The sequence below is a fragment of the Balaenoptera acutorostrata genome, chromosome 1 (genome assembly GCF_949987535.1).
Source record: "Balaenoptera acutorostrata chromosome 1, mBalAcu1.1, whole genome shotgun sequence".
Lineage (NCBI taxonomy): Eukaryota > Metazoa > Chordata > Mammalia > Artiodactyla > Balaenopteridae > Balaenoptera > Balaenoptera acutorostrata.
The window spans coordinates 26,804,019-26,830,037 of record NC_080064.1 but is presented as its reverse complement, the minus strand read 5'-3'; the positions used below and the strand labels follow the sequence as shown (position 1 = coordinate 26,830,037).

Genomic DNA, 26,019 nt, shown 5'->3' with positions numbered 1-26,019 from the left:
GAGAAGTAATGACAGGAAAGGAGGAACAAACAGCAGCTTACCTGGGACTCCACTGTCACCTCCCAATCTCCAATGCTCCCCATCTTTGGTAGAGTAGGGACTCTGGGAGTGAGGACAGCTGAGGAGGAGAAAATATCTCTGAAACCCAAGCTCTGGTTCCCAAAAAACCACCTCCCTCTCAGGTCCAGCTTTCCTAAAGCCTTGCTTGGATTAAACTGAGACTATTCCTGTAGTCAGTGCAGACTTCCACTTTCTTTCCTTCTAGAGTATCTAGCTCCTAAGTTGCCATGTGTGAGATGTCAGCCCTGAACTCCTACGATCACCAGCCTGCCCCAGGCCCAGCCTGAACCTGCTACATGATTCAGCTACAGTGGGGTATGCTAACACCATTGGGAGCTTCATCTTCTTACTTCTCAGGGTGTCCATCAGACACTACTGTAGCCCTTGCCTTGAATTCTGCATATCCCTCCTCAGGCACCCTTCCTCACCCCCGCCCTTTACCCCTCTTCCCTGATGGTCCCTGACTCCTGGTACTCACCACTCTCTTCCAAGGGCTGTGGTGCCATCTTGGTGTCTAGATGCTTGGGAAGGTCAGGACATGGATTCTTCACCCGCTGCTTCTGGGACTGTCCCTCGGGCCAGTGATCTGCTGGCCACCGCTGGAAGCTCTGAGATTCCTTCATTGTCTTTAAGGACCTGGTCTCTTCTGCACACAATTCCAGTTCCTACACACAGACAGCCAAAATTCCCAACCGTAAGTTCAATAACTGGTAGGGCAGGGCATGCTCTTTTGAGTACAGCTGGGGTTCAGAGGTTAACAGGCTCTTTTTAAAAACCAAAGATGGCTTAACGTTTGACGACAAAGCCATCAGACTAACTTCAGTAAACATACCAGCATTTATACCACCAAATGAGTACTTTCTATTCAACACAGAAAGGCTATACAAGTGTCTAAATGAGGCCACTACTACTCAAAACATTTTTGAATCATAACAAGATAAATTATGTAAAATTTTTGTGACATTAAAAAAAAAAAAAGTTAACCAGGTATATGTTAAAAGGCAAAAGGAAGCATAAAAGCAGATACAACTATAACTCTAAATGTAATTGCTCTAAATAGTCTTACTGAAAGGCAAAGACAATTTTAAAATGAAATGAAAGAATGTGCTGTTTCAGAAAGGCACATCTGATCTCAAAACAGAAAGATATGCAGAGATAAGGCACTGTAACGCAAAAAGAAAACAGAAGTGGCGATTTTAATCTCAATGTAGAAGTTTAGGCAAAAAAGTACTCAGATATGGAGAATATACATACAATAAAAGGAAATAATCAATTAAGAGATAACATTACCCAATTCAGCTCTAGCAATCATAAAGCTAATTTCTTAACTCTCTCTCAATTGGTTCCAGATTCAGAGGTAGTGATTTAGATGTTATTTCCTGGCCCTAAAACCCCAACAATATAACAATCTCATTGTGTCATAGAAACACCTAACTTTAAAAAAAGTATTACAATTTTTTCAATAGGCATTTTCAATTCTCACATGGTTCAAAAATAGAAAATATACACAAGGATATAATCAGTGAAAATATCCCATCCCCACCTGTCTCCATTCCACCTGCCCAGTATTTTCCTGGACTCGTCACCACAGGTAAACACGGTTCTTCTGCATCCTTTCAAGTTTCTTTATATACAAGCAACTGTAAATATATATTCTTATTTTTCCCCATTTTTAAAGATAGCAACTATATATATACATTGCCCTGAACCTTATTTTTTTTACCCAAAATAATATCCATCTTCATCAAACTTTATTATTGAGTTTGCCAAACTTCACTCCAAAAATCTTTTGGCCAATCTGAAAACTCAAATCCACTCTCACAGAGAGGAATTTTATCTTTGAGAAGATATATAAGAATGGGCCATGATCATCAAAAGCCATTCCCAATGAGGGGAGCCACCAATGTCCTGTGTGGTTCACAGAGAGAAAACACCTGTTTATCAACATTTTTAGAAAATAATAACTTTGTGTTCAAGATAAAAATAACTTTGTTATAGTTACAATCTTATAACCCACAGAAGTACTGTGGACTAGACCCAACAATAATCCTCACTCGCAGCCCTAGCTCCTCCAACTATTGCTACACCTAAGCAAAGATTCTTATTCCATGGATGGTCACTGTAGACACAGAAAGAAGTAGATTCAAGTGACAATCAGGAGGCAAAAATTCAGTAGGATATTGGTTGGGGTAAGGTGAATTAAGAATCCATCAAATGTGGTACATATATACAATGGAATACTACTCAGCCATAAAAAAGAACGAAATAATGCCATCTGCAGCAACATGGATGCAACTAGAGATTATCATACTAAGTGAAGTAAGTCAGAAAGACAAATACCATACAATATTACTTATATGTGGAATCTAAAATATGACATAAATGAACCTATCTACGGAACAGAAACAGACTCACAGACATAAAGAACAGACTTGTGGTTGCCGAAGGGAGGGGGGTCAGGGGAGAGATGGATTGGGAGTTTGGGGTCAGCAGATGCAAACTATTATATATAGAATGGATAAACAACAAGGTCCTATGGTATAGCACAGGGAACTATATTCAGTATCCTGTGATAAACCATAATGGAAAATAATATGAAAAAGAATGTATATATATGTATAACTGAGTCACTTTGCTGTACAGCAGAAATCAACACATTGTAAATCAACTGTACTTCAATTAAAAAAAAAAAGAATCCATCAAAAATGCCTGTGCACCACACTAAAACCTGCACATGGATGTGTACAGCCACTTTATTCATAATTGCCAAAACTTGGAAGCAACCAAGAGGTCCTTGAGTAGGTGAATAGACAAATAAACTGTGGTACATCCAGACAATGGAATACTATTCAGCACTGAGAAGAAATGAGCTATCAAGCCATGAAAAGGCATGGAGGAAACCTAACGCACATTACAAATTGAAAAAAGCCAATCTGAAAAGGCTATATACTGTATGATTCCAACTATATGACATTCTGGAAAAGGCAAAACTATGAAGACAGTAAAAAGATCTGTGGTTTTGTGGTTGCCAGAAATTAGGGGGAAAGGAGGGATGAATAGGTGGAGCACAGATGATTTTTAGGGCAGTGAAACTATTCTGTACGATACTATAATGGTGGACACATGCCGTTATACATTTGTCCACATCCATAGAAGGCACAGCACCCAGAGTGAACCCTAATGTAAACGTGGACTGTGGGTGATGACAATGTTCAGGATTGTAACAAGTGTACCACTGTGGTAGGGGACGCTGACAGTGGGAGAGGCTGTGCATGTGTGGAGCAGGGGGTGAATAAGAATTCTGTATTTTTTTTTTATAAATTTATTTATTTATTTACTTATTTGTTTTTGGCTGTGTTGGGTCTTCGTTGCTGTGCGCGGGTTTTCTCTAGTTGCAGTGAGCGGGGGTTACTCTTCATTGCGGTGCGCGGACTTCTCACTGCGGTGGCTTCTCTTGTTGCGGAGCACGGGCTCTAGGCGTACGGGCTTCGGTAGTTGTGGCACGTGGGCTCAGTAGTTGTGGCTTGCGGGCTCTAGAGCACAGGCTCAGTAGTTGTGGCGCATGGGCTTAGCTGCTCCGCAGCACGTGGGATCTTCCCGGGCCAGGGCTCGAACCCATGTCCCTAGCATTGGCAGGCGGATTCTTAACCACTGTGCCACCAGGGAAGCCCAGAACTCTGTACTTTCTGTTCAATTTTGCCATGAAACTAAAACTGCTCTAAAAATTAGCCTTTTTTCTTTTTTTTTTTTTTAACCTGATGGGGAGAGGGGCTGTGCAAGAGGGTGATGACAGAATAAACAAGCTCAAAGTCACAAAATAGCAAAGCTGAAAGATTTGTTTAAGGAAACTATTTTAGAGGGCATTTAGACAGCAACCCTTTTCAGGTGGTGGTTCTCTTTGAGGAACATAGTTAATGTATTTTATTCCATTATTAAGACTTGGAAAAATTTTACCTGCAGAGACTGTAACCAACCTTACAATGTAAGATCACAAGCTACAGCATATGTGCCTAGGGGGAAACAACAAGCTTCTCTGCTACTTATCCATTTGTTTTGACATTTGTGAGTACGCAGGAGCAGGTAGAAAAGTTAAAAAATGAAAATAAAAGTCACAGAAGAAAAAAACACATTATAGAGAAGATTCCGTTACCCCCTTTTTTTTTTCTTTTTCAATTTTAGATTGCTCAGTTCACAGGGGTATAATCTGAGAACTTCTGGTCTAGTCCAACCCTCTCATTGTACAGATGAAGAATTATAAAGACCTTGATTTAAGTCAATTCTCATCTCTGGGTTTCAAGTTCTTCATCTTCTAGCTCTGAAGCCCTAAGACGTCCATATGTTTCTTCACTGCCACTTAAAACAAATAGCTGGTTTCTTTAAAAGAAATAATCTGGGAGGGTGCGGTAATATATTAAAATAGGTATACTCTCTCGGATTTAGGTCTCTAACTTTAAATATTATGCTTTCTGTATCTTCAATCAGTTTGTAAAGGAATCCAAAAAGCGAAGCCACAGACCTTAAATCTTTCTGGCCCCTAGTCTCACATCTGTATAGAGCCTAACTTTTTACAACGTACAGAAAACCCCTACTGTGCACAGGGGTATGTCCTCAAACCTATGATTTCCCCCAAAGAAATGTGATTAAGTATAATATCACAAGAATTACTGACTGTATAAGAAGTGGAAGCACCAAGGGTATGTTGAGATGAAGGCTCTCTGTGGCTGGCTCAGCCCACAGCCGGCTGAAGGGCTTGTTCTACAAGTTCCAGCTTCGAAGCAGGATTCAAAATTTGTGTTGTAGCAAAATTATAAATTATTATCATGGGCTTTCAGGGTCTCTTGCAAATTGTTTAAACTGTGAATGTTAAATCCACAATACTTTCCCTTATCTCAGCTCTACAACTTCTATAAATTTGGACAGGTTACTTACCTGGGTCTGTTGAACCATTTGAAAAAATGGCCATGTTAACAGCACCTACCTTATTGGGTTGCTGGGTTGATTAGATAGATGAGCAATACATACAGAAAGCTTAGAAACAGTGTCTGATGCACAGTGAGTGCTCAAAAAATGTCAGTTAATATCTCGTTTGAGCCTCATGACTCAGAGATATTTCAATTCCCATGGTTTGCAGATAAGGCCTCTCTCATGTAGTAGAAAGAACAATGAACTTGGAACCTAAGGATCTGGGTTTAGGCTCTGGTTCATACTGATGGAGCCTTGTGAGCCACCTGACTTTGGGGGCCTTAGTTTAATCTATAAGATGAGGACAATAATGCTATTTCTGTCTACCTACATTACTGCTGTAGGCATCCAAAGATATCACATACGTAAAAAGATTCTGTTAAGTATAATACACAATACAAATTAAATGTACTGTGAATATGGTACTGAGAGGCAGCTTAGAGCAGTGGTTACAAATCCAGGCTTCAGAATCAGACTGCCTGAATTCAAATCCTGCCTCTACCATCTAGTAGCCAGTGACCTTGAGCCAACTACCTTTCTCTCCCTTGCTTCAGTTTCCTCATGGGTAAAATTAGGCTAACGGTACCTATCTCGTTTAACTGGTGACAGGATTAAATGAGTTAATACATGGAAAGCACTTAGAACAGTGCCTGGTACATGGTAGTGTTCAATAAATGTCAGATGCTTGATAATATTATTATTGTGGTTTTGGCAATTATCAACCTAGCTGCAGCCCCACTACCTTGCCTGACCTGTTCCTTGGAGAACAGACTATTTGCCTCACCCGCTGTCCCGCGGCCCGCGCCTCTCGGTACCAATCCTCCACCAGGGCCACCGCCTCCTCGCCGCTCTCAGGGTGGCGTGCCTGTACCCAGGCCTGGACCTCCCTGGGTAAGATAGTCAGGAACTGCTCCAGCACCAGCAACTCCAGTATCTGCTCTTTGAGGCGGATCTCCGGCCTCAGCCAGTGACAGCAGAGTGCCCAGAGCTGGCTGAAGGCCTCGTGGGGTCCCGCTGCATCCCTGTACTGGAACTGCCTGAAGCGCTGGCGGGAGGCCTCAGGGCCAGGGACAGGGTCATGGTCCTTCTCCTGGGGTTGGGAGTCTGGTCTCCACGAGTCCTCCTCCAGCTTGACAATCAGGAGTTCTTCAGGCTCTGGTAGCGAGGAGGCCTGGGCCCGGGCTTCCAGGGTTACAGCCATGGTCTCTCCTGGACGCCTCCCTTCACCTGGGCCGTCCTTGTCCAGCGTCTTCCTGCATCTGTAGTGTGTCCTCAAGGGGCTCCTGGGAGAGGAAATGCTCCCCCCAGGCTCTGAAGGCAGAAAGACAAGGGACAGTGTGAGCAAGAGGACCAGGAGCCTCCCCTTCCCCACTCCCCACACACCTTCCACTGCTTTGCATGGGGTGGGACCGCTAAGAAACGCCCTTTCCCATAAGCAGGAAGTTAGTCCACAATCTGCCACCAAACCAGCAGCCAGCACACCTTGGAGGAAGACAGTACAGTATTAAATCCTCTGGGACACCCTAAACGCCTTAGCTGGGCATCAAGGCTACCATGATTGGTCCCAGCCCAGCCTTCCTCCCTCTACATGTATCCCAAGTCTGACCTTCCCTCAAGTTGGGCTCCAAATGTCGCCCCCTCCATAAGGTCTTTCTTCCTGGGCCTTAAGCTTTCCTCTAACGGTGCTCTCCTTGCAAAATCCCTCACTCTACACTCTCCCTCGGTCATCCCACCCATTTGCCATTTTTCACCATCTCTAAACTGAGGACTCCCAAAACTCCAGCCAAGACCTGTCTCCAGACTCCAAAGTCCAACCACCTACAAGGCATTTCCACTTGACTCTTTCTTAGGCACCTCCAACTCAATGGGTCGAAAACTGAATTCACCATTTTCTCTTGATAACCTTTCCCTCTTCTGGAGCTCTCCATCCAGTGAAGGCACCACCTTCCATCAAGGTACCCATGCCAGAAATGTGGTGATCATATTTTTCCAAGATTCCCCACATCCATTCATCACCAAGCTGGGTCTTCTTGACCTTCTCAGCATCTCCATCCCCAGCCTGTGTCACCTCCTTGTCCAAAAAAAATCATGCTTTCACTTGATCAGCCCCCTAACTCATGTCCCTGCCTTCACTCCCCTCACCCCAACCCCTGGTCCATTCTTCACACAACCAGATGAGATCAAAATCTGACCATGTCACTTCCCTGCTAAACACCCTCCACTGACCTCCCATTGCCCTCAGGATAAAGGGCAAGCCTTGCCCAAGTCTCCACCTCGTCTCTTGACCACGCTCCCCCTTAGCAGGGTGTTTCAGGCACGGCTCGTGGCTCCTGCATCAGGCTGCCCTCTGAACCCTCCCACACGCCACCGTCTCCTTTGGGAACAGTCTCGTCCCTTTCTTCACGTAGCTGTCAGCTGAAATTGTACTTTTTCCAAGCAGCCCTCCCTGTGCCCTGAAACAAGATTCAATCCTCAGCCACACGCTCCCATGCCACCTTAGGTGTTCTCTACCATTATCCTCATCATACTTTATCGTAATTATCTTACCCACTAGATCATACGCTTCCTAAGGGACCTAGCACAGCACTCAGCACACAGAGGAAGCACTCAATAAACAGTGAAATAATGGTCAACTGATAACGGCGATGGGTCATGAAGCAAGGATTATAATTAATCACTTTCTAGATTAAAAAACAGAGAATGACCTTCTTGCTGATGTCAAAAGGAATTCTTTTCTCCTCTTTATTTCCATCTCTGTGACACTTCCCATGTTCTACATTGTACTAGAGGGCTGTGTGTACACATGTGTGTCCCCAGAAAGATTACTGATTGCCTCACTGAGGGCAAGGAATATAGCTCACTCTTTTTTTTTCACACCCCCCCCCTCCGCCACCCCACAATAAGCAAGGTGCACTAAACACAGGAGGCTCTCAGTAAATGCTTGTTGAGTGAACACCTGGGGGTTGCTTCTTTTACACAATGAAGACTCTGACGACACTCATGCTGGGTTATCTGGAAAAATGAGCTCTCTGCGTCACTCCCAACAGATATAGATAACATTAAAAACGCCCACTCACAGGAGGCTATTAGCTGCTTCCAAGTGGGAATGACACAGCTGAATTGAGAACGGAGGGAGGGTGATATTTCGATTTTAGGCCATCTGACTGGACTGCCTGGAAACAGGCAAGGGTGATGAAAAATAAAGGCTTGTCCTAAGGACCTCCACACACATAGGGAGAGGCTAGGAACACAACTCATCCACCTGGCAACTTCCTGCTTGTCCTTCAGCTACCAGCTCAATGTCACCTCACCTGTTAAAAGAGTTTCTTGACATGCCCTTGTCATGCCCAGCTCCCATCCCCACTCTCCAAAAATCACCTCCCCTCATCCTGTGTGCCCAAAGCACTTGGCACGTACCTCTAACATAGATGTTACCTGACACTATTGTTGTTACCTATTCTTACATCTGACAGTCCCATTAGATTGTATTGCTAGAGCCACTACTATATCTTACCCATTTCTGTATCCACAGTACCCAACCCAGTGTCCAATAAATAGCAGGGCCATCGGAAATTTTGCCTTTTATTAAAATGGTAAATCGGGTACATCAAAAGCCTAATGGGCTATGGAAGGTCCATAACGTACATTGAGCTAAAGAATTAACCTTTCATGAAATTTCTTTTTTAACCACACCTTAATCATGCACTAGTCCAAACACAATTGCATCACTGTCTCACATGAAGACTAATTCGCCAGTCATCTGCAGAGTCCCACTATGGACCCTGCACTGTACTGGGAGCTAAAGCACCAACAGTGAGTAAGACAAACAGTCTCCACCTTCATCAAAGTTACAGTCTAATGAGAGAGACAGTCAATAAAGCAAGCAAAGAAGTGTACGCTCCTGCACAGAGTGAACACTAACAAAAACAGGCAATTAGTAGCCCCACCAGGCCCCAAGAGTTTCAGATAATAGGTATTTTCTTCTGGGAATACTTGAAAGTTGCAAAGGTTAGTTTCAAATACAATCTGAAAGATTTTTCTGCTACTCTCTTAGACAAATATGAATAGCAGTCTAGCCACAGAGGGAGGTCAACACAGTCAGCAAAGCAGACTTCACACAGAGCTGACAGAGGAAAAATGGACAACGGCATTCCTCAGTCCTGAGACTACCAGAAATATGGGGGCTCACAAGGATCAGCAACCTCAAAGAGTATCCATTGATTGAGTGCCCATGGGGTGCCAGGCTTGGTGCTAAGTGTTCTACATTCATGATCTCACTGAATCTTCCAGGCAAGCAGCTGAAGAGTCATTAGTGTTCAGTTGACTTACACTGATCTGTAACTTACACACACTAAATTACATACAAACACCAGAAAGAGAAGGAAAGGACATAATTTAAATAGTGCAGCCAGTTCCATTCACGATGTGTCTATTCCAGAGCACGTGGTGATGATACCCATGACTCTGCTGGTCCCCAGATTGACTGAGCTCCCCCCAGCCTCTTTCCACTGAGAGTGAGCAGGGTGCCTTTCATACACTGTGGTCACTAAACACAAGCCAACTCTTTCATCTAACGTTCAACCAATAAACCCCAGTTGTGCTATTAGCTTATTAAAAGACAGCATGTTGGTTTCTAAATGGCTCCTAGCCAAAGGATTTTCAAGCTGACTGTGATTTTTGGCTAAATGTGATTTTCACCTTCTGTGCTGACGTCAGAGTCAGAATATGATTAGCCCGTAAGGTATGACTTCACTATGTCCCCAATTCACATATAGGGAACTGAGCTTCTATGAAGAAGATTCATGTGAGGTTCCACAACCAGCAAGTGGTAGAGTTGGGATCTAAGCCCAGTTTTCTGCAGTCATTTTTCTTAACCATCACACAGAGCCTCCTCTAGGTTGGCCAGTATTCCAAACCCCTGAGAAAACGGTATGGAGAGTGCAAAGAACATGAAGGCAGGAGTGAGCAGATCAGGGTTCCAGTTCCACTCCTGCCTTCTACCAGCTGTGTGACTTTGTACAGGTCACTTAGCCTCGGCAGCTGCCTATCCAGACTGCAGCTTACAGCCAGACTCTACTCAGCAGCTGCCCCAGGCTCCCCAATTAGTAAGATGGGAGCACAGCAAAGAAACAGGGAGACTAGAATCAATGGTTACAAATTTAAATGGCTATGGGTCAGGCAATGTAAATGAGTACACGAGTGGAGTGGGGACTGCGGCCAACTACAGAACACCAGGACGCACATTGGCCCAGTGTTCCCAGGCCTTCCAACTTTTCCCAGAGAAGCTAGAACTCTGCAATTCTAAATGTTGGCAACCAACTCAAAATTGTTTCAAACACCATAAGGATTAAATAGAGCATGATGGTAGGCTTCATTCAGCATGGGCTGTCACTTTGCCACCTTTCAGCTAAATGATCTCAAAGGTCTTTTCCAATAGCCAGGAAGACCTAGAAAGGGTACAGATTCCTCTCAGCAATGAGGGATCTGCCATCAAAGCCAGGATCCCTTCATAAACCCAGGGAAGCTGAGGGGCATCCTGGCTCCTGTGGATGTGGACACGGTTAGTGGGGTGCCAGCGAACAGTGGGCTGGAAGAGAAGCTCTGCCCCAGTCCCATGGGAAAGGTCAAGACTAGCCTGTGACCTCCAAAAAGAAAGAAACTGGGAGTTCCCGAAGGCTATCAAGCTCACTTGGCTGACGGTCCAGGCTACTGCTTAAAGCAGCCTGACCTTACACTTAAGGGCTTAAACCAGGGAGAGCAAATAGGATTCATTTAAGGCACCAACTTCAGTCAACTGTGCTAAGGACTCTGAATCCCATGTGAGTATGTGTTGTGACCAATGAGTTGTGACTTCCAGACACAGGATGGGGAGTAGCAGCACACATTCCGTGTATTTGCCACCCTTGGCTTAACTCCCATAGGCACTGAATCAGCTTCCAGCAAAGACGGCCCTGACAGGCAGGAGAAGGCTAAAGCTCACACCCCTGGAAATCCACTGGATGAAGCAGTTTTCAAGCCTGGTATAGCAAAGCTCACCCTGGATGGTCTTTATTCACATATTCATCAAGCATTTACTGACTTACTTGATTTACATCAAGTACTTACTACTTTGGGCTGGGCAGTGGGGAAATGGAGGTGATGCAGAAACTGTTCCTGTCCTGGAGATGCACACAGTATAGTGGAAGAGACAAAAAAGGAAAACAAATCACAGATAATTATGATTAAATGTGGTTAAATGCAATAAAAGAGGTCTGTGGGAGCTGGGGTGGGGGGTGACTTGAACAAAGTAACCTTTGAGTTGGTTCTAGAACAAAGAATGGTTCTCTTAGCAGAGAATGGGGGGTGGGGGAGTGTATTCTCAGCAGACAGAACAGCATGTATAATGGTGAAAAACCAAATAGCCTCTCCGAGATATGGGGATAACCTTGACAACACGAAGATTAGGCTGGAAAGGGAGTTCATGAAGGCTCTTGAATGTCAGGCTAAGGTGTTCAGACTTAATTCCATAGGTGATGGGAGTTAATGAAGCTTTTTAAGGAGAAGGCCAAATCTGATTTGGGTTCAATAGATCACGGTAGCTACAATGTGTTTGTCCAAACTGGGGAGGTGAAAAGATGTAGGCTTCAGCAAAAACCCTGAAACAGAAGTGTCTCAAGATACATTAAGGAAACTGAAAGATCTGAATATTCCTGGATGTGGAAGAATGCAAGAGGAATCAGAGGGCGCCTGGTAAAGTGGATGTTGGTACCATTCACTTCCATCAGGCAGAAGGAAAGAGGTGCAGGTTTGGGGGGGAACACAACAGCCAGTCCCACCCACTGGGTTCCAGAGGTCAAGACCATTAGATAAAGTGTACGGGGGTATCAACTCAGATGTTTGTTTTAGATGAGCAGGTAGAGGCTGGAACACTATTTTTAAGGTCCGGCTTCATGCTCAGGCCCACTCACCTTCACTTCTTGTAGGGCCCCAGAATCCTCTATCCTTCCCTATAAGGTCTCCAGACCCTTCCACCTTCAGAACCTCTCCCGGTCCCCTCACCTACACACCTTTCTAAGAACCTCCACTCCCAGGGCCTTCTATCTCCCTCCTCATCCCCGACCCCTCTATGACCCTTTCCATCTCCGGACGCTTCATCCTCTGACCGCCCCTCACCCCCACCACACATAAAAGCTTCTTTCTCCCCTCTCACCTTCCCCGGCCCCCCGTGACACCACCACCTCCTAAGTCTCCAGCCTAGAGCCTTGAGTCTCAGCTGCCCCCGCCCCGCCACCCGGACTCACCCACCGAGACACCCACTTCACAACAGGGCGGAAGTGTTCCAGGGCTCGCGCAGGGAATGCTGGGACGCGGAGTCCGAACGGCGCCACCCCGGGAATGGAGCGTCTGGGACTACAACTCCCAGAAGGAACCGCGGGAGCGCCGGTGGGCGGCACCCACCGCTTGCCGCCTTTCAGATGCCGTTAGCCAATAGATGCGTCATCTCCTCCGGGTCCCCGGCACCGGAACAAATCGGAACAGAGTCTAAGCGTGAGGGCGGGGCCTGTTGTGATCCCGGTCCTTTCCACAAGCTCCGGGGTAACGTCACCGCCCAGTGGGCGGGCATTCAAGGGGAAGGGGCGGGGTGTATTGAAGGGGCGAAGCGAGAGCCCGAGGCCCTGGAGAGATCAAAGCAGAAACAGTAAGAAATAAGGGAGAGAGGGTGACTAGATGTGACCAGACTGGTGGGCGGGAGAGAGTTGAACAATTGTAGGTTCAATTTCCAGCTCACAGTTAAGCTGCGTAACTTTGGATCAATTGAGAACCTCTCTTTCTTCACCTGTGAAGTGAGGATAATAGTAGCATCCATGTCGCTGGGTTTTTGTGAGGCTTACTGGGATAATACACCTAAAACATTAGCTCAGAACTTGGGTTCTAATAGCGAATATTAGCTATTATTATGTAAATCAGTTAGTATGGAACTTGGCACTTCCTGGGTGTTGGAAGAATGTTAATCGTTATTAGAATAATAATAATCACAACAATTTTAATATAAATGCAGTTGCTTTGTTCCGTTGTGAGTACTTTGGAGTATGAGCAATCTAATAATGGGTTTGAGAACGTGGGTTTTGTAGTCAGAACGGATTCAAATCCCAGCCCAACGACTTAATAGCTGTGTGTCCTTCAACGAATTATTGCGTCTCTTTTGTCTTCAGTTTTTTCGTTGGTAAAATGCAGGTGATATAACAGAACTTATATTGCAGGGTATTGTGAAGATTAGATGAGATAATGCAGGTAAAGCATGGTCTCTGAAGTCAAGGTGCTTGTGTTTGAAACGTCTTACTTTCAAATGCAGGATGTAGGCCTTTCCACTCACTAGTTGTGAAACCTTGGGCAAATTACTTAACCTCTTTATGCCTCAGTTTTCTTATCTATAAAATGGGAATTATGATAATGGCATCTACCTGCTAGGGTTTGTGAGAGGAATAAATGGGGAAAAATAGGAAAAGAGCTTGGTACGTGTCTGGCAGAAGGAGTTTAATAATCATTAGCTATTATTATTTTTACTAATAGTTATGAGATTCGGGGGAAATTGACAGTACCTAGCATATGGCAAGTGCTCAACACATGTTAGCTATTGTTAAAATTAAGGGAATTCTATATTTTAATTTTAAAGACCCAATTCAAAGCGCTTTTCCTCTATGAAATATGTTCCAACTCATTGGTAGTAATAACTCATGTGATTTTACTCAATGAATGTAACAGCAACCTACAAGCACTCATTGTTGTTGAAACCTCACAACAACCCTAGGAGGTGGGTATTATTATCCCCAATTTAAAAGGGGGAAATGAGGGCTTAGACAGGTGAAGTGACCTGCTTGAGATCAAATAGCTAATATGAGCCAGGGCTGGGATTTGAACTTCGGGGCATATAACTCCAAAGGTTTCTTCTCGGCCCATACTTGCATAAGGAAAAGATCACGGGTGGAGCGGGGTGCTGAGTGGGGAGAGAGATGGTGCAGCGGTGTGAGGTGCTAGGAGAACTGAAGACATTTAAGACTCAGAGCGTCAGGCTCTGAAGCTGGAAAGGCAGCTTTGCAGGGTCAGGTAAGAACGTCCTCTTCAGGTTCACCTGCCCTGAAGAGGAGGAATGGAGGTGAGGATGCACAGGGAGAGGACACCATTAGGACACAAGAGGGCGCCCCTCACCCTAAATCCAGCCTGGAATTGTCCCATGCTTTCCCTTAGCCTCTGTCTAATTAATGCCTGGCATTTTACAGGAGAGGAAAACAAAGGCCCCAAGAGGCCAAGCGCCCTGCCCAGTGTCATATAGAAATAAACAACAGAGCCTGAACTAGATCCCAGTTCTCTGCTCCAGCATCCACCAACATGTTTTTCTGTCCACAGTTGTCTGTCAAGACCCTCTCTGCACTGGGCTAGCATTAGGCTGTAAGGATGCAGAGGTGAATCAAACCTGGTCCCTATCCTCAGAGCCTGATCTCTAAACTTGCCCAGTCGAGTTTCCTGTTAGTAAATTAGCAATGTTCCCTATTAGCAAAAACATTTGTGAGCACACACACCCAATATATGTGTATTTATCTACTTAAAATGATATACATGTACGTATATAATTACATGAAAAGCTAACTTTTATCAAACATTTACAATGCATTATTAGGTCCTGCTCTCAGTACTTTATACGTATTAAGTCATTTAGCCTCTCAAAATCCTTTGAGAGAGAGTCTAATACTATTCCATGTTACTAAAGCCATATGGCTAAAAAGCAGGCAGTCTAGCTTCAGAATAAAGTGAGATTAGAAACAAAATAGAAATAGAAGTTTTAACACTTTCTTCCTAAACTCCAGTGGCTCATCTTGTGCACCCCCCTTTGAAAACCACTGCTCAGGAGTCTCCCAGGGGCTTTCCTGGTAGCACAGTGGTTTAAAATCCGCCTGCCAGTGCAGGGGACACAGGTTCATGCCCTGGTCTGGGAAGATCCCACATGCTGTGGAGCAGCTAAGCCCATGCACCACAACTACTGAGCCTGCGCTCTAGAGCCCACAAGCCACAACTACTGAGCCCACGTGCCACAACTACCAAAGCCCATGTGCCTAGAGCCCGTGCTCCACAACAAGAGAAGCCACCACAATGAGAAGCCTGCACACCGCAACGAAGAGTAGCCCCTGCTCACCGCAACTAGACAAAGCCCACGCACAGCAACGAAGACCCAACACAGCCAAAAATAAAAGCAAATAAATAAATAAATTTATTAAAAAAAAAAAAAGAGTCTCCCAGACCTGTGAAGGCCAGGACAGTGTGATCAGTACTTTGAGAAAGGGAAGTGCAGGAAATTATGGGAATCCAGAGGCAGCAGCTTACCCAGGTTGTGAGATCAGGATGGCTTCTGGTCATGGCTGAGCTGAATCTTAAAGGATACTTAAAGGATACTTTTCTCCCCAGAGGAAAGAAATTGGGGGAAAGGGTGTTCTTGGGTGAAGGAGCAGCACGTGCAAAGGCCCAGAGGCAATAGCGCATGGTGTTCTGGGAGTACAAGTAGTTTAGCTCGGCTAGAGCACAGAGTGTCAAGGGGGCGGGTTCCCCTCCCAATGCTGCTATGAGGCTCAAATGAGATGATAGAAATGACCGGGCCTTTGTGTTCTTATTGAGGGAACAGGCAATCAATCTGCTGCCTCCTGGGCAGTATCCCAGCTTTTTGTTCCTCAGCTGCCAATTCCTCTATAAGCCAAGGGGCCCCTTTGCCCCTTGAAGATCTAGTTGAACTTGGCCTGGGCCCCATTCCACAGCTTAAGAGTGCTCAGAGCCCTCCTTCCTTCCCCATACTCTCCATCAATACCCAACTTTATTTCCTCTGGGCTACAGTTTCCATGACCCCAACCCCTTTGCCCTCTGCCTCATGTGGGTTTCCATCAAAAACAAAAAGTCCAATTAAGCCAAGAACTTCATGGATTTAGTAGGTTTACTGAGGATTTGGAGATTTTGAGCTCACATCACATACTGCACTGCCACTTGCCATCTCCCAAATTTTCTCATTCATTTGGAAAGCCTCCAGAGCCTTTCCAAAGCCTGTGTCCCCAAAGCCACCAGATGATCCTCCCTACACACACAGCACCCTGACCTCCTGCCAGAAGCCGAGGCAGGCTCACTCACCCACACGTACCCACTCTCTCCCTGCTAGGCTGGCTTGCTTTTCCTCTCCCCACACCTCCAACACACATGCACCCACTCTAGCCCAACCCAGGCTCCCCCAACCTACTCCCCAGCCAAGCCCAGAATTCGTCCTTTCTTTCATCTTCCTTGGGCCGCATGCAGTAGTCTCCTCTGCAGAGCAGCCAGGATAGCCTAGAGCAACAAGGGAGCTGGTGGTGGGAGACCAGCTCCAGGAAGACCAGCAGCAGCCCTGGGGGGTGGGGGGCAGCCAGCAGGAGGAAGGCAGCCAGGCAGAGGTCCAGGCAGCAGCGTGGGGTGTGCAGGGCCTGGAGACTCAGCACATAGAGCGTGACCCAGCTCCCTGCCATGCCATCTGCCACCTTGTCATCCACATCCTTGCCTGGCTCAAGGATGACAGAAGCGCAGACCCCGGCCCATCAGAGGGCGGCCCTCCAGAGTAGGCAGCAGCTCCCCAGTCACCCAGCTCTGGTCTTGCCTCCAGTGGGGCACAAACACATCATAAAGGAACCTCCTGGCCTCACCCCTCTGGCTCCTCAGACCCTGCAGCCAAGCCCTGAACAAGGCCTGGAGATGGAGGATCCAGGAGTTCCTGGCTTCCTGTAGGAAAGGCAAGGACATCAGCAGAAGCAGCTGTGCAACACGAGGAGCTTACTAATGCAGACATGATGGAATTGGAGGCCTGGAGAAAGGATGAAGAGACACAAGAGGAAGAAGAAGTAACTGAAGAACCGAAGAGATTCACAACGCAGGAAATGGCAAGGGGATTTTCTTTATTTGAGGAGGCACTGTTAGTTTTTGAGGCAGAGCACCTGAACGTAGGACGGTACACAAAGGTTGCAGCAACGTTCAGAATGCAATCCAGTGCTACCGTGTCATCTATGATGAGAAAAAAAAGCTACTACCCAGACATCACTGGATCATTTTTTCAAGAGAGTAGATAGAATTGAATCTAGCTAGGAACCAGAACCTGTGCCATCGACGTCAGGCATGAGTGAAATTGCAGCTTGCCCTCCGTCTCCTATTGCTGACGATCCTTCAGCTCTACCATCTCCCACCTCCTCTCCCTCCTCCAGTCAGTAGCTCTTCTTGCCTGTTCACTCGATGCCAGCCCCTGTATGCCAGCTGTTGTACTATACTACTGTACTTTTCAAGGTACTGTACTGTAAGATTTAAAATGTTTTCTTTATTTTTTGTGTTTGTTTGTTTTTTATGTATTACTTGTGTGAAAAGCATTATAAACCTATTACAGTACAGTACTATGTAGCCAGTTGTGTTAGTTGGGTATCTAGGCTAACTTTGTTGGACTTACGAACAAATTGGACTTACAAACACGCTCTCGGGACAGAACTTGTTTGTATGTAGGGGACTTGCTGTATTGGGGCATCTGGGGACTTTGCTCCTGGAGGCTGTCATCTAGCATGAGGCCTGTCTCCCAGTCTAGCACTAAGACCTGGAGACTTCCCAAGCCCTGGAAAGCAGCAGCAGACAGTGTCTCTAACCCCATTTTGACCAGATGCAGCACCTCCACTGGGCAGCTCACCCACCAGCTCCTCAAGCAGCACTGAGCAGGGCCGGGCGTGGGACTGCAGTGCCTGCGGCTTCCGATCCCATAGGCTGGGCAGCCCTGTGGTGCAGCAGGGCTTGGGACTGTGCCCGTCCCCTCTTACCCTCTGATACCAGAGCCTGGAGAGCTGCCAGAGGAAAAGGTTGGAGGTGTCCTGGGAGCAGAGGGCCTGCAGGCTATCACCAAGCAGGGAGAGTTGGCAAAGGGCAGGGAAGATCTTGGTGACATTCTAGGTCCCCAGCTGCAATCCCCAGCATTTTAGAGTCAAGGTCTGCAAGACTGGAAAGACATTAGAAGCCAGCCTCCCAGGCTTCCTGCCTGAGACCGCATGAAACTCCAAGCTGGTCAAGCTCATGGGCAGGGATAACACTACCCCGGAAGGGCCAGCGCGGAGCTGCAGGTTCAAGGTATGCAGACGCCCTGGAAGCCCAAGGCTGAGCTCAGCACCATGCGGGTATCCAGCAGGCTTAGGGCGGTTACTTCAGGCAGCGGAGCCAACCAGCCCTTGCCCAGGTCTACCAATGGATTCTTGGCCAAGTCCAACTTCCCCAGCCTCCTTAAGCCCTGGAATGCCTGGCCCTGCAGACAAATCAGCTGGTTTCCCTGAAGTAGCAGTTCCCGCAGCTGGGGCAGCATGAGAAGGTGACTGGGGACAGCATGTGCAGCCCATTGTTGGACAGATCCAGGGCCCGCAGTCTTGACACAGCCCCTGTCTCGTTCGTGCCCAGCATGGCACTTGCCGTTGGTTCCTACTCAAGTTCAGTTTCTGAAGGCTGGGCATGGCCGCCAGGAAACCTGGTGGCAGGTTAGTCATCAGGCCACTGCTCTTAAGACCCAAGCTCTTCAGGCTGTGGCAGGAAGCCAGGGCCTCCAGAGCTATGTGCCCTAAAAGGGTGGATGCCAAATTCAGCTCCTGCAGCTCAAAGTGTGCAACTACCCCAGCAGGCAGCTTGGCCATGTCGGCATTGATCACAGACAGGGTGTCCAGGCTCTGCAGCCCCAGTCCCGCCACTGCAGCTGCCTTCATCTCTGTGTGGTCCAGACACAGAGTCCCCAGCTTGAGCCCCTGGAGGGCCCTGGGACTGGCCATCTTCAGCTGATTGTTGAATGACAGGTCCAAATCTCCAGAAGCCAGGCATTGCCAAAGGAGGGGCCATGCACTGGGTCTGGGAAGATGTCCGCCAGCTCCCCCAGATTCTGAAGGCAACTATACTTGACACTCAGCTGCCATAGGCTGGGAGAAAACCGGACACCCGTGTTCCCATCCAGGCAGGGGCCCAAGAAAGCGAGGCCTGGAGGGAGCTTAGGTTGCCATCAGGGGTAGGAAGAGGTAAACTGTGTAGGGGCCTGTGAAGAAGAGCTGCCGCAGCTGTCCCAAGCTGCCAAGAGCTCCTGGCAGGAGCTGGGTGAGATGCAGACTCAGCCCCAGGACCTTGAGCCCAGGGAAGTGGGAGAAGGCATCCAGGCACAGAACGGAAGTGGAACCAGAGAGACAGAGGCCCTCCTCACTCTGGGGCACAGCCTCCAGGGTCTGTGTCAGGTTGGTCACTGAGGAGCATGCCACAACGAGGGGCAGGCTGGAGTCCAAAGGGCAGATCAGGAAGAAGAGGGAGACCAGAGGCAGCCAGGAGCCTTCAGTCACCAGGCAGTTGGAAGCTGTCCAGCCTGTGGTCACAGAAGGGACAGGAGCAGACCAGGCAACAGCAAGTACCCCTCCCATCTCAGCACCAAGCCTGGTCCACAAAGAAAACAGAATCAGAACCCCCCTCTCTGCTCCCATCCCTTTTCCAGAGAGGAACCCAGACCCTATCCTCCCCCTGCACACATACATACACAATACTCATAACGCTGACAGGATACACAGACCCCCAGGAGGGTCTGGAAGCAGGGTTGGAGGGCCACAATACTTCCAAACTGAAGAACTGCTGGGAGGGTGGGGCTAGACTCAGAGATGCTTAGAGCTGAGGATCCAAGGGTCAGGGAAAGACAGAAGTACACTCGTGGGAGGTGAGACCTACGTCTCACTTCCCTGTTGTGAGGAAGCAAGCAGTGTTTGTGAGCACAAGGTATGGCATCAGAGGTCCGGGATCTCACTCTGCCATTGTCCTGAGCAGTGCATGTCCCCTCTCTGTTTCCTCACCTGTAAGCCAAGCATACAGATACCTACTTCATAATATTGCTGCAATATACATACGGGTTTCTCTCCTCAACACTGTCTTTACTAATTCCTCTCCTAACTCCAACAGAAAGGAGGTCTTGAATAAATAAGGATTTTTTTTGAAGCAGTTGTTTTGTAAGCAAAATAATACATCAAAATGATGCCTTCATGGGCATCTTGTAATGCTCCACACGGAAGATTCCAAGAAGCCCAAAATTTACCCAAGAGGACCCATAGGGCTCCATTCCTGCCCTTCCAGGCTGGATCTAGGAAGAACAGTCTCTGAGTCCTTGACCTTGATGTGCCGCTGCCAGAATGGAGGCAAGACCCCAAGGGAGAGCAGAACAAGGAAAAGAAAGGAGCTTTACGATTATTTCAAACAATGCCATAAACCATTCAATACAATTCAATAGCTGATCATGACTTTTTAAAATAATAAATTCAAAGAGAAGAAAAATTCCTTGACTTATAAAAGGGTATCTACCCCAGATCTATAATAAGTATAATTATTAATGGTGAACCATCACCTGCATCACATTACAGGAATGAGACAACTATAGTTACTTCTGTTTAACATGATAATGGAGGCTTTAGCCAGGAAAATGAGAAAGAAAAAGAACAGAAAATAAAATTATAAAATCATAAGTATTTTAAAAAACAAAAGGGTCACCATTTAGAAGATGCTATGATTGTCTACATAGGAAATTCAAGAATTTCTAGAAACAAACTATTAAAACTAAAGTATGTTTAGCAAAGATACTGGAAACTAGATACTTTAAAAACTTTCGAACACACCAGTGCATTAGTCAGGGTCTCAACAGGAAACAGCACCTTAAATGAGGATTTTTCTAAGAGGTTTGTATGCAAAGAGGCTAATCACAAGGTGTTAGCAGTGCCTAGGAATACTACAAGGGGTAGTGTAGGAACCCAGGGCTAGCAATCATAGAAGCTATCAACACTGCTAGAACTGAAGGGATAAGGACTGGGAGAAGTTACCAGAACCTGGAAGAAGAGAGAGTCTTACAGGGTCAGCTGCCTTGAGAGAAACAATGACATTCAGTCGAGTCAAATATCAACATGAGAGGACCTCACAGGAAGGAAGGAAGTTCTGGAACTGAAAAATTCAAAATCTGTAATGAAAAGTCCATGGGATAGGATTAATAGCATATTCCACACCAAGAAGAAAATAATCAGTGAACTTGAAGACCTAGAAATAGAAACTATCCTAAGTGAAATACAGAAAGATAAAGTCAGGAGAAAAGGAACAAAACCTCAGTGACCTGTAGGAAAATACCAAACAGTCTAACATATGTGTAACTGGAGTCCCAAGGGGAAAAAGGGGAGGGGGAGTGTGAAGAAATAACCAAAATTTGTCCAAATTTAATGAAAACTGTAAACCCATTATGCCATGAATTTCAAGAAAACCTAAAGATAATGAACACAAAGAAAACCACAATAAGAATGTCATACTCAAAATGTTGAAAATAATTGATAAAGAGAAAATCTTATGGGTAGCTAAAGGAAGATTACATAAAGTGACCCATTACAAAAGCAGGAAAAAAGACAAGAATTGCCATTACGGTAACCCTATGTTGGTAGAGCCACCAATGACTCAAAATCCTCAAGAATGAAGATTTTGGTTACCCTACTGGATAAAACAAACAAGCAGACAAACAAACAACAACAGTTGAGGTGCTGGATTAAGCTAAATAGAACATGAAAGGGTTAATGGAGAACAGAAGTAAAATATACCGCCAGAAAAGAAAGAACTATAACTACAGATCTGTATTTTCTTCCTTGAGTGTCATGTGTGCTTTACATTAACTATTGTATTTCATCAATTCTAAGATGCTCATTTTTTTCACGTTTTCAACACCTTTGAAATAAGGCTGCATCCTAAAATTGATTACCTCGCTATTGCTGGTAACCAGGCAACATTCATGGTATAGTTACTATATGCACATATGCTTACTTGGTCATAGTAGTTCACATTATTATAACTGCATTTGAGTTATGGATATTGTTGATAATACTCATTTTAGTTTAATTGTCCTTTAAAATGCCTTCTAAAATATTACAGTACAATTCCACATTGAAATGAAAAGTTATTCTATGTTCAGAAAAAAGCATGGAAAGAAAGCAGTAGGGCAAATAATCTTTGTTGGAGAAATAATATGGGAGGAATTCAGGGTAGAACTATAAATATGAAAAAGTCTGAGGAATACCATAATCAATATATTCTTCTTATATTTTAATTTTTTGTATGCATAAAGTTATATAAGATAAAAATCTATATCTACATTAAATAATTATAAAATAGCTCTAAATTATAAGTGATGAGAAAGTATTGTGTCAACATTTAATGGATCATTTTCCTTAATGGTACATAAAATAAGGGTTTATTTTACAACTGATTCTTAGATTCAATAAAATGCAGCAATTTATCTATTTTAAAATAATTTTTCTCTTCTTTCCTTCATTATTAATAGTGTGTTGTTGGTGGTTAATTTTACAATTTATTGCTCAGATTATAGAATTTTTAGACAAAATAGCAGTTATCAGAGGGGTGACCATCACCCACAGACTGTAGACATGCAGTTACTGGTGAGATTTAGGTTGAATCTTTTGAAGATAATTGGAATGCATTACTGGGTTTTGTTTTGTTTTTTAATGGTTGGTTGTGTTATAGTTGGTGGAAGCTTTATTTTGAAGTGTAAGTATTAGGAAAAGGAGTTATGTCAATGGACAGGCAAAGAGGTAGATAGTAGTGGGCATTTATTATTCATCTAGCATCTGAATTTCTTTCTTGTGCCTATTTGGTAACCATGTCCACCTTGCCTTTAGTGCTACTGCTTGGAGTCTGCCACCCTAGGATCCTGGTAGCCCTACTGAAATCAGGGAGCCCATTTCAACTGCAGCGTCCTATGACAATCCTCGGCCTAAACAGAGAATAGCCATGATAGTATTGTTCAAAGATGACAGTGTTTCCCTCACTAATGTATTTCTCAACACTTTCAATAAAAGATTGTCTTCTGGAACCATTCTAGAAACTCAGTTAGTGGGTGGAGAAAACATTGAACATGGAAATGTCCTCAATATTCCAATCTCCCCCCCTCTATCCCTTCTCCAAACTCTATTTTATACCAAGGAATTTATGACACTTTAACTTTGTTTAGTAGACCACTGTTTAGTCCAAGATTCAGCCAACCAAACAAAAAAATAATTGGAACTCTTCTGGCTACTCAAGCTAGCCTATTGAAATAAGGATCTCTGGTAAAGGATCCATACAAATATATTCAGTATAATCTAAAATTATTTTGCTCCCTCCTTGGTCTAGCAAGGACTCTCAGGGTCTATTTCCACATGTATGCTTTAGATTTTGCCAATACAAATCAACAAATTTTTACCCTTATTTGGCTCTCCTATTGGGTTTGACTTTGTAATTGCCTTCTAGGTACACTGGAATCTGACAGTAGTTATATATCTCTAGACTGTGGAAAAGATGACCTTCCATTTGTATCATGTCTGAATCTGTTTCTCAGGTCCATTCCTCTCCTTCCCCTCCTCTGTTCCATATCACAGGTAAACTGATATAAGTAAGTTATGTTTTCTGACTTCTGTGTGAGTAAGAGTTTGGAGGGCAGGAGAAAGGGAGAAGCCGGGATATTTTTCCCCCTCCTTTTCTGCTTTGGTAGAACCACCACCACCAGCTACAACACTTCCATGATTCCAACTCCAGTTGGGCAGACCTGCTATAGTTCTGGCTTCCCAGTGATTGACCTGGTTGGCCCCAGTAATACACCTCTTCCCCCTGTTCCTGCCTCTGCATGAAATGTGAGATTCTTCCATCACAGTCATAAAAAGTCCTTAGTTTTTAGGTGGACACTTGAGCTGGGTAATCAGTATATGAGCTTGAAGTCTATGTGCCCCTCATATTGTTCTATAGAATAGCCACTCAGCCTCTTAGAGCCTTGCTTTCAATGGGCACTTCATTTTATGTGACTGGAAGTTTTCATTTAACTGACTCTTTCACCATTGTATGTCTGATCTGTCAGAGTCCCATTGTTTAAAGCTGGATTTTCACTGCCCTTGATCCCAACAGGCCTAATAAGCGATCTTCAGATTCTTCTTCTTTTCCTGAGGGTCTGTTGTTTACACCCACTCCCTGTATACACCTCTGCATCAGTCAGGGTTTAATTATATGCAACAGAAACTGACTTTAGTTGATCAAAGCAGAAAAGGAGCTTATGGAAAGGATTTGGGGTAGCTCATGGACTCTTTGAGGGGTTGAGAACCAGACTTATGGCCACCCCATTACCAAAAAGGAATTCTGTTCGGTCCCTACATTTTTTTTTTGAACTTTATTTTATTATAGAGCAGGTTCTTATAGTCATCCATTTTATACACATCAGTGTATACATGTCAATCCCAATCTCCCAATTCATCATACCACCACCCCCACCTGCCACTGCTTTCCCCGCTTGGTATCCATACGTTTGTACTCTACATCTGTGTCTCAATTTCTGCCCTGCAAACCGGTTCATCTGTACCATTTTTCTAGGTTCCACATGTATGCGTTAATATGCGATATTTGTTTTTCTCTTTCTGACTTACTTCACTCTGTATGACAGTCTCTAGATTCATCCACGTCTCTACAAATGACCCAATTTCGTTCCTTTTTATGGCTGAGTAATATACCATTGTATATATGTACCACGTCTTCTTTATCCATTCATCTGTCGATGGACATTTAGGTTGCTTCCATGACCTGGCTATTGTAAATAGTGTTGCAATGAACATTGGGGTGCATGTGTCTTTTTGAATTACGGTTTTCTCTGGGTATACGCCCAGTAGTGGGATTGCTGGGTCATATGGTAATTCTATTTTTAGTTTTTTAAGGAACCTCCGTACTGTTCTCCAGAGTAGCTGTATCAATTTACATTCCCACCAACAGTGCAGGAGGGTTCCCTTTCCTCCACACCCTCTCCAGGATTTGTTGTTTGTAGATTTTCTGATGATGCCCATTCTAACTGGTGTGAGGTGATACCTCATTGTAGTTTTGATTTGCATTTCCCTAATAATTAGTGATGTTGAGCAGCTTTTCATGTGCTTCTTGGCCATCTGTATGTCTTCTTTGGAGAAATGTCTATTTAGGTCTTCTGCCCATTTTTGGATTGGGTTGTTTGTTTTTTTAATATTGAGCTGCATGAGCTGTTTATATATTTTGGAGATTACTCCTTTGTCCATTGATTCATTTGCAAATATTTTCTCCCATTCTGAGGGTTGTCTTTTCGTCTTGTTTGTAGTTTCCTTTGCTTTGCAAAAGCTTTTAAGTTTCATTAGGTCCCATTTGTTTATTTTTGTTTTTATTTCCATTACTCTAGGAGGTGGATCAAAAAAGATCTTGCTGTGATTTATGTCAAAGACTGTTCTTCCTATGTTTTCCTCTAAGAGTTTTATAGTGTCCAGTCTTACATTTAGGTCTCTAATCCATTTTGAGTTTATTTTTGTGTATGGTGTTAGGGAGTGTTCTAATTTCATTCTTTTACATGTAGCTGTACAGTTTTCCCAGCACCGCTTATTGAAGAGACTGTCTTTTCACCATTGTGTATCCTTGCCTCCTTTGTCATAGATTAGTTGACCATAGGTGCGTGGATTTATCTCTGGGCTTTCTATCCTGTTCCATTGATCTATATTTCTGTTTTTGTGCCAGTACCATATTGTCTTGATTACTGTAGCTTTGTAGTAGAGTCTGAAGTCAGGGAGCCTGATTGCTCCAGCTCTGTTTTTCTTTCTCAAGATTGCTTTGGCTATTTGGGGTCTTTTGTGTTTCTATACAAATTGTGAAATTTTTTGTTCTAGTTCTGTGAAAAATGCCATTGGTAATTTGATAGGGTTTGCATTGAATCTGTAGATTGCTTTGGGTAGTATAGTCATTTTCACAATATTGATTCTTCAAATCCAAGAACATGGTATATCTCTCCATCTGTTGGTATCATCTTTAATTTTTTTCATCAGTGTCTTATAGTTTTCTGCATACAGGTCTTTTGTCTCCCTAGGTAGGTTTATTCCTAGGTATTTTATTCTTTCTGTTGCAATGGTAAATGGG

The 26,019-nt window shown here is 44.7% G+C and overlaps 1 protein-coding gene and 1 pseudogene across 7 annotated transcripts in view; both read right to left on the bottom strand.

Annotated features, from left to right (window-relative positions):
* The window catches only part of ZSCAN20 (zinc finger and SCAN domain containing 20), a 32,159-nt gene extending 19,813 nt beyond the window's left edge, over positions 1 to 12,346 (bottom strand). For 3 of the 7 annotated variants that reach the window (XM_057529293.1, XM_057529316.1, XM_057529321.1), the window contains exons 1-5: positions 12,303 to 12,337; positions 11,128 to 11,180; positions 5,807 to 6,333; positions 539 to 725; positions 42 to 118 (exon numbers count right to left, since the gene is read on the bottom strand). In XM_057529293.1, the coding sequence (XP_057385276.1) occupies positions 42 to 118; positions 539 to 725; positions 5,807 to 6,223 (681 nt within the window). In that variant the 5' untranslated portion in view covers positions 6,224 to 6,333; positions 11,128 to 11,180; positions 12,303 to 12,337. Of the gene's footprint in view, positions 1 to 41; positions 119 to 538; positions 726 to 5,806; positions 6,334 to 11,127; positions 11,181 to 11,969; positions 12,046 to 12,302 lie in introns of those variants that run through there. The other 4 variants (XM_057529307.1, XM_057529310.1, XM_057529302.1 and 1 more) reach the window with 4 other exon arrangements.
* A 3,898-nt stretch (positions 12,347 to 16,244) lies between these two features.
* Positions 16,245 to 26,019, bottom strand: part of LOC103005096 (toll-like receptor 12) — a 44,819-nt pseudogene continuing 35,044 nt past the window's right edge.